Source organism: Macrobrachium rosenbergii, chromosome 25 (assembly GCF_040412425.1).
Source record: "Macrobrachium rosenbergii isolate ZJJX-2024 chromosome 25, ASM4041242v1, whole genome shotgun sequence".
NCBI classification, from domain to species: Eukaryota; Metazoa; Arthropoda; class Malacostraca; order Decapoda; family Palaemonidae; genus Macrobrachium; species Macrobrachium rosenbergii.
The window spans coordinates 8,967,408-8,974,938 of NC_089765.1; the positions used below are offsets into that span (position 1 = coordinate 8,967,408).

General features: G+C 41.6%; 1 protein-coding gene across 1 annotated transcript; it reads right to left on the reverse strand.

Annotated features, from left to right (window-relative positions):
* Window positions 1-4,521: 4,521 nt before the first annotated feature.
* LOC136852159 (golgin subfamily A member 6-like protein 22) lies at window positions 4,522-5,697 on the reverse strand. The gene has a single exon (XM_067126600.1). It carries the CDS (start codon window positions 5,695-5,697, stop codon window positions 4,522-4,524), a length of 1,176 nt encoding a protein of 391 aa, XP_066982701.1.
* Window positions 5,698-7,531: the final 1,834 nt, after the last annotated feature.

Sequence of the window (7,531 nt, forward strand, 5' to 3'; positions counted from 1 at the left end):
TAAACGAACTTGATTAGGGGTGAAGGATACTTAACCCCATTCCACTACCCACGAGAGAGAGAGAGAGAGAGAGAGAGAGAGAGAGAGAGAGTCGAACATCTTTCGTGACCCAGGCATGTAAACTGAGCACTTGTTTACGTGGAGGAATCTCAAATCGATGGTGAAAAGTTGGGTTTCCCAGATCTGGGGACTGCGAAAGAAAAGTTAAACTCGAAGGTTGGAAGCTTGAAAAATATTGCGCTTTGAAGAGGCTTTGCAAAAGTCTTTATACAAGTGGTAAGCCTACCCCTTTCATTCCTTTTACTGTACCTCCTTTCATATTCTTTCTTCCACCTTACTTTCTACCCTATCCTAACAATGGATTCATAGTGCAGCTGCTTTGAGGTTTTCCTCCTGTTACGCCTTTCAAACCTTTTACTGTCATTTCCGTTTCAGAGCTGAATCATCTCTTAGGTCCCAGGGCTTGACCTTTGGCCCAAAGTCTATATTCAGTTCAACTGTTAAGAGCTTGAAATTCTCGACTTGTCCAGAGAACCATAATATAAACTTGGAGAAGTGCAATTGCAGCAGATGTTAGAATATTAAGACGGTGTTTCCAACTTGATCGTTGAATACCAGGCGGCCTCAGTACTCAGTGTAAAAGGGAATAAAATGAATGATAACATTTAGACCAAGGCGCAAGCTCTTGGACCTATGAGTTCATGCGACACTGAAAATAACGATGACACAATTGTTACCAAACCAGTAAACGATTTTAGAAACAGAAAAGAAGAAGAAGAAAGCCTTCAGGTTCATGAACCCATCAAACACAGCCTGTGGGGCTTTTAAAAACAGGAAAGAAGAAGAAAGCCTTCAGGTTTGTGAACCCATAAAACACAGTCCGTGGGGCTTTTAGAAACAGAAAAGAAGAAAGCCTTCAGGTTCACAAACCCACCAAACAGATTCCATGGAGCTTTTAGAAACAGGAATGAAGAAGAAAGCCTTCAGGTTCACAAACCCACCTAACAGATTCCGTGCGGAGTTTAGAAACAGGAAAAAAGAAGAAAGCCTTCAGGTTCACAAACCCACCAAACAGATTCCGTGGGGCTTTTAGAAACAGGAATGAAGACGAAAGCCTTCAGGTTCAAAACCCACCTAACAGATTCCGCCCGGATTTTAGAAACAGGAAAAAAGAAGAAAGCCTTCAGGTTCACAAACCCACCAAACAGATTCCGTGGGGATTTTATAAACAGGAATGAAGAAGAAAGCTTTCAGGTTCACAAACCCACTAACAGATTCCGCGCAGATTTTAGAAACAGGAAAAAAGAAGAAAGCCTTCAGGTTCACAGACCCACCAAAACAGATTCCGTGGGGATTTTAGAAATAGGAAAGAAGAAGAAAGCCTTCAGGTTCACAAACCCAGCAAACAGATTCTGTGGGGATTTTAGAGACAGGAAAGAAGAAAAAAGCCATCAGGTTCACAATCCCACATACAGATTCTGTAGGGATTTTAGAAACAGGAAAGAAGAAGAAAATCTACAGGTTCATAAAGCCATCAAACAGATTCCGTGGGGCTTTTAGAAACAGGAAAGAAGAAAGCCTACAAGTTCACAAACCAACCATACAGATTCCGTGGGACTTTTAGAAACAAAAAAGACGAAAGCCTTCAGGTTCACAAACCCACCACACACATTCTGAGGGGCTTTTAGAAACAGGAAGAAGAAAGCCATCAGGTTCACATACCCATTAAACAGATTCCGAGGGGCTTTTAGAAACAGGAAAGAAAAAGAAAGCCTTTGGGTTCAGAAACCCATCAAACAGATTCCGTGGGGCTTTTAGAAACAGGAAAGAAGAAGAAAGCTTACAGGTTCATAAATATCAAATGGAATCTGTGGGGCTTTTTAGAAACAGGAAAGAAGAAGACCCTGGGTTCACAAACCCACCAAACAGATTCCTTGGGAGGGCTTTTAGAAACAGGAAAAAAGAAGAAAGCCTATTGGTTCATAAAGCCATCACACGAATTCTGTGGGGCTTTTAGAAACAGGAAAGAAGAAGAAAGCCTTCGGGTTCATAAACCCCACCGAACAGATTATGTGAGACTTTAAAAACAGGAAAGAAGAAAGCTTTCAGGTTCAGAGACCTAGTAAACAGATTCCGTGGGGCTTTTAGAAACAGGAAAGAAGAAGAAAGCCTACAGGTTCATAAAGCCATCAAACGGAATCTGTGGGGCTTTTAGAAACAGGAAAGAAGAAGAAACCCTACAGGTTCACAAACCCACCAAACAGATTCCAGGGGGCTTTTAGAAACAGGAAAGAAGAAGAAAGCCTATTGGTTCATAAAGCCATCAAACAGATTCTGTGGGGCTTTTAGAAACAGGAAAGAAGAAGAAAGCCTTCGGGTTCATAAACCCACCAAACAGATTCTGTGGGGCTTTTAGAAACAGGAAAGAAGAAGAAAGCCTTCAGGTTCATATAGCCATCAAACAGATTCCGTGGGGCTTTTAGAAACAGGAAAGAAGAAGAAAGCCTTCAGGTTGATAAAGCCATCAAACGGAGCCCGTGGGGCTTTTAGAAACAGAAAAGAAGAAGAAAACCTTCGGGTTCATAAATCCATCAAACAGAATCCGTGGGGCTTTTTGAAACAGGAAAGAAGAAGAAAGCATTCGGGTTCATAAAGCCATCAAACAGAACTGTGGGGCTTTAGAAACAGGAAAGAAGAAGAAAACCTTCAGGTTCTTTTATAGCCATCAAAGAATCCGTGGGGCTTTAGAAACATAATGAAGAAGAAAGCCTTCGTGTTCATAAAGCCATCAAACAGAATCCGTGGAGCTTTTATAAACAGAAAAGAAGAAGAAAGCCTTCGGGTTCATAAAGCCATCAAACAGAATCCGTGGGGCTTTTATAAACAGAAAGGAAGAAGAAAGCCTTCGGGTTCATAAAGCCATCAAACAGATTCCGTGGGGCTTTTAGAAACAGGAAAGAAGAAGAAAGCCTTCAGGTTCATATAGCCATCAAACAGAATCCGTGGGGCTTTTAGAAACATGAAAGAAGAAAGCCTTCGTGTTCATAAAGCCATCAAACAGAATTCGTGGGGCTTTTAGAAACATAAAGGAAGAAGAAAGACCTTCGTGTTCATAAAACCATCAAACAGAATTCCGTGGGCTTTTAGAAATAGGAAAGAAGAAGAAAGCCTTCAGGTTCATATAGCCATCAAACAGAATCCGTGGGGCTTTTAGAAACATGAAAGAAGAAAGCCTTCGTGTTCATAAAGCCATCAAACAGAATCCGTGGGGCTTTTAGAAACATAAAAGAAGAAAGCCTTCGTGTTCATAAAGCCATCAAACAGAATCCGTGGAGCTTTTATAAACAGGAAAGAAGAACAAAGCCTTCAGGTTCATATAGCCATCAACAGAATCCGTGGGGCTTTTAGAAACATAAAAGAAGAAAGCCTTCGTGTTCATAAAGCCATCAAACAGAATCCGTGGGGCTTTTAGAAACATAAAAGAAGAAAGCCTTCATGTTCATAAAGCCATCAAACAGAATCCGTGGGGCTTTTAGAAACATAAAGAAGAAAGCCTTCGTGTTCATAAAGCCATCAAACAGAATCCGTGGAGCTTTTAGAAACATAAAAAGAAAGCCTTCGTGTTCATAAAGCCATCAAACAGAATCTTAGAAACATAAAAGAAGAAAGCCTTCGTGTTCATAAAGCCATCAAACAGAATCCGTGGGGCTTTTAGAAACATAAAAGAAGAAAGCCTTCGTGTTCATAAAGCCATCAAACAGAATCCGTGGGGCTTTTAGAAACATAAAAGAAGAAAGCCTTCATGTTCATAAAGCCATCAAACAGAATCCGTGGGGCTTTTAGAAACATAAAAGAAGAAAGCCTTTGGTGTTCATAAAGCCATCATACAGATTCCGTGGGGCTTTTAGAAACAGAAAGGAAGAAGAAAGCCTTCGTGTTCATAAAGCCATCAAACAGAATCCGTGGAGCTTTTAGAAACAGAAAGGAAGAAGAAAGCCTTCGTGTTCATAAAGCCATCAAACAGAATCCGTGGAGCTTTTATAAACAGAAAGGAAGAAAACCTTCGGGTTCATAAAGCCATCAAACAGAATCCGTGGAGCTTTTAACAGAAACTTGGAAGAAGAAAGCCTTCGGGTTCATAAAGCCATCAAACAGAATCCGTGAGGCTTTTAGAAACATAAAAGAAGAAAGCCTTCATGTTCATAAAGACATCAAACAGAATCCGTGGGGCTTTTAGAAACATAAAAGAAGAAAGCCTTCATGTTCATAAAGCCATCAAACAGAATCCGTGGGGCTTTTAGAAACATGAAAGAAGAAAGCCTTCGTGTTCATAAAGCCATCAAACAGATTCTGTGGGGCTTTTAGAAACATAAAAGAAGAAAGCCTTCGTGTTCATAAAGCCATCAAACCCTTTTACAAGGGTTTGTGGTTCCCTGTAGGCTTTCTCTGTCACTCATCTTGAAGTGGCGGGTGTCTTCTCCAGCCCCATTCAGCTTTTGTTCCATATTCAATGCGACCGCCCTAGCAACTTTCAGCATCTGCCAACATTTTTTCTATCTCCCGTCGATGCTGGAGGCCATCTGCCAGCTTTTCCGCTATCTCCTGTCCATGATGGAGAGTATCTGCCAATTGTTTTTCCAGAGAGCGATTGTCTTCCTCCAGTTTTCCTTTCAAGAGACGAAGCTGCAAGATTCCTTCATTCCTGTTCTTCATACTCTTTCCATGACGATCCATCCACAATCCATTGTTCTTTTGCATCAGTACAACGTCTTCCATCACGTCTGCGTCTTTGGCATCTTTTGCAAGCTCTTGTGGCTTCTCTAGGCTTTCATTGCCGTTCATCTTGAACTGGCGGATCTCTTCTCCCGCCTCGCTCAACTTTTGTTCCCAATTCGAGGCGGCCTCCACAGCAGTAGCCAACCTGTGCTCCAGTTTTCTTTTCTCGTCTTCGGCTTCTGCCAATTTTTTTTCTACGTCCTGTCCATGGTGGACGGCATCTGCCAACCTTTTTTCCAGACGTCGATTGTCTTCTTCTAATTTACTTTTTGAGAGACGAAGTTGTAGAACATCTTCATCCCGGTCCTTCATCTCTTCACGATGATCCCTCCATAACTGATTGTTTTTCTTCTGGAGTTTATGCAGCTCCTTTTCCAGGTCCTCTCCGTGTTTGATGGCTTCTGACAGCTGGTGTCCCAGCTTCTCACTTTCGTCTCTCGCTTCTGCTTCTTTGCCCAACAGATGCTGGATTTGTCGATCCCTCCCCTCAATCACACCTTCGTAATGATGAATGAGTTCCTTTTTTTCATTCTCAGCCTCCTCTAGCATTCTCTCCATCTCCTTGACGCGACGGAGGGCATCTGCTATTTTTTCTTTCATCTGTTTTCTTTCGTTGATCGGTTTGGGTTTCTTTATCGAGAAGAACTTGATGCGGTGAATATCCTCTTCGTAGTTATTTCCTAAAGCTCCGTTGTCGTCTGGTCCCTCGGTCCGTTGGTGCCTCTCTTCGAACTGTTTTTCAAGGCCCTCGCCACCTCCAAAGGCATCTTTTTCTTGCCGCAGATTTTCCAAAGCAACAAATCCGACTTTGGTCGCTGCGGGTCGATCAGATGCGATGGCTCTAGGGGTAACAGAAACAGTTCGCTCGAGACCTGATTTCGATCCGGTTATTAAAAGATAAAAGGAAACTAGTTCCTCCATAATCCTAGTGTTCAGCATACTGGCCACTTGCCCAAAAGCAACAAATGCAAATGTCAATGCGGCGAGTGCAAACATTGTCATTACAATTCAAAGGTGGATGAAGGATGGCTTGTTTCGAAATCTGCTACGTGTCTTCCCTTGGAATTCAGACCCTTTCATACGGATCTTAGTCGTGAGGCAGAACGCCCTGATGAAAGCATGATAAGACAAGGTTCTGATCATGGAGTTATTGGAAGACTTCTGTTCGAGGAAAAGATTTCTCCAGATCCTGTACCAGGTTCGCGTGGTTATTGTCACTGATTCAGTTACCTGTGTGTGTTTTGTATTGTCAGAGAGAGAGAGAGAGAGATTGCTTTTGATTTAAGAAAAATTGGATATAAGGCCAGGCACTGGGGCACTTTTAGTCATTCACCGCTTAAGCGTCTATTTTGTCACCACGTACATACATTTACTTTGTAATTGACCGTATTATGTCACAATGGAAGCGAAACTCCCTTATATATGATTTCAAATTAGTGTCAGCAAATGGTGAACAGGGAAAAATTTATTTGCCATAAATCTGCTAGCAGTTTGGTAAAAGATAAAACCAAATAAAAAATAAAAATTAAACAAACGTCAAACAAAGGTAGCTTAAGAATTTAAATAAAAGCCGATAAAACAACAGCAGGCGGAACAGAAAAAAAACAAACATAATGCAATATTTACCCCGATGGAGACGATCTTCGCCAAAGATGAGCACTCGTGGTCAGACTACTCGGATCTGGGTGCTCCACTTCGTTGCTCAATTGCTGGGGACTCCAAAAAACTGCCTGCTGCATCTGGGCTGGCGAAAGAAAACATCACAGACGAAACATCAAGCAAAAAAACCCTCCACCCAGCTCTAAAAATAACAAAATAATAATATTGGACAGATTTAGCAAACAAAGGAGGGGAAAACAACAAAACAATAAAATAAGCTTAATAAATTTATTTTATGATGTTAAATATAAATGGGAAAAACCATAAAAAAAAAACCAAGAGCAACATCTACAAACGATGTTTTCTAAACAAGAACAAGCAAAATTTAAATAAAGAGTGAAATAATATATATATCATAACAGGGACAAAAAAACCACCAACCAGAATACCCGATGGGGACGTCATACGCTATCATAGCAGCTCGTGGTCGCATATCATACTCATACGTATGCTCTTCGTAATTTGCTGCTCATCGATCGATCCATATATATGCCATACGGCGAAAGAAAACGGCAGCTCACAGGCAAAACATCAAAACAAAAAAAAACTTGATGTGTGTGTGTGTGTGTATATATATATATGTGTGTGTGTGTGTGTGTGTGTATGAGTTGTGTAATCAAGAAAATTAGTGCCCACATGGACTTTTTCTGGATACCCCCTTCTTTCATCCCCCTCCCCACCTTTTCTCGTTTGATATCCCGTCTTTCCTTCCTTGTCTGTCGAGAACACCTCCTCCCACCCTTATACCCTGAATTGGGCAATCGCCTGGAATACCCAAAAATGCCTTGCGATATTCGTAGCCTCTGTAGTGTAAGGATTCATCACGCGCACCGAACGTTAATGTCAAATATCTGTGATCAACGGCCTATCATTTCCCATAATAACATTCAATGTTTCCCAGATATCTGATGGCTTTGTCGTAATTCATCATGCTTTTCTTTGTTGTGGGTCAAACGGAAACACGCAATTCACAGCCAAATACAGAAATCTCTCATGTCAGGGATCGTCCTCGTCTCTCTCTCTCTCTCTCTCTCTCTCTCTCTCTCTCTCTCTCTCTCTCTCTCTCTCTTCTCTCGGTAGTGCGTGGGCAGTGGAA

Bases quoted from the DNA above. Each gene is read 5' to 3' on its own strand.
- LOC136852159 (XM_067126600.1), bottom strand. From the start codon at position 5,697: ATGGAGGAACTAGTTTCCTTTTATCTTTTAATAACCGGATCGAAATCA.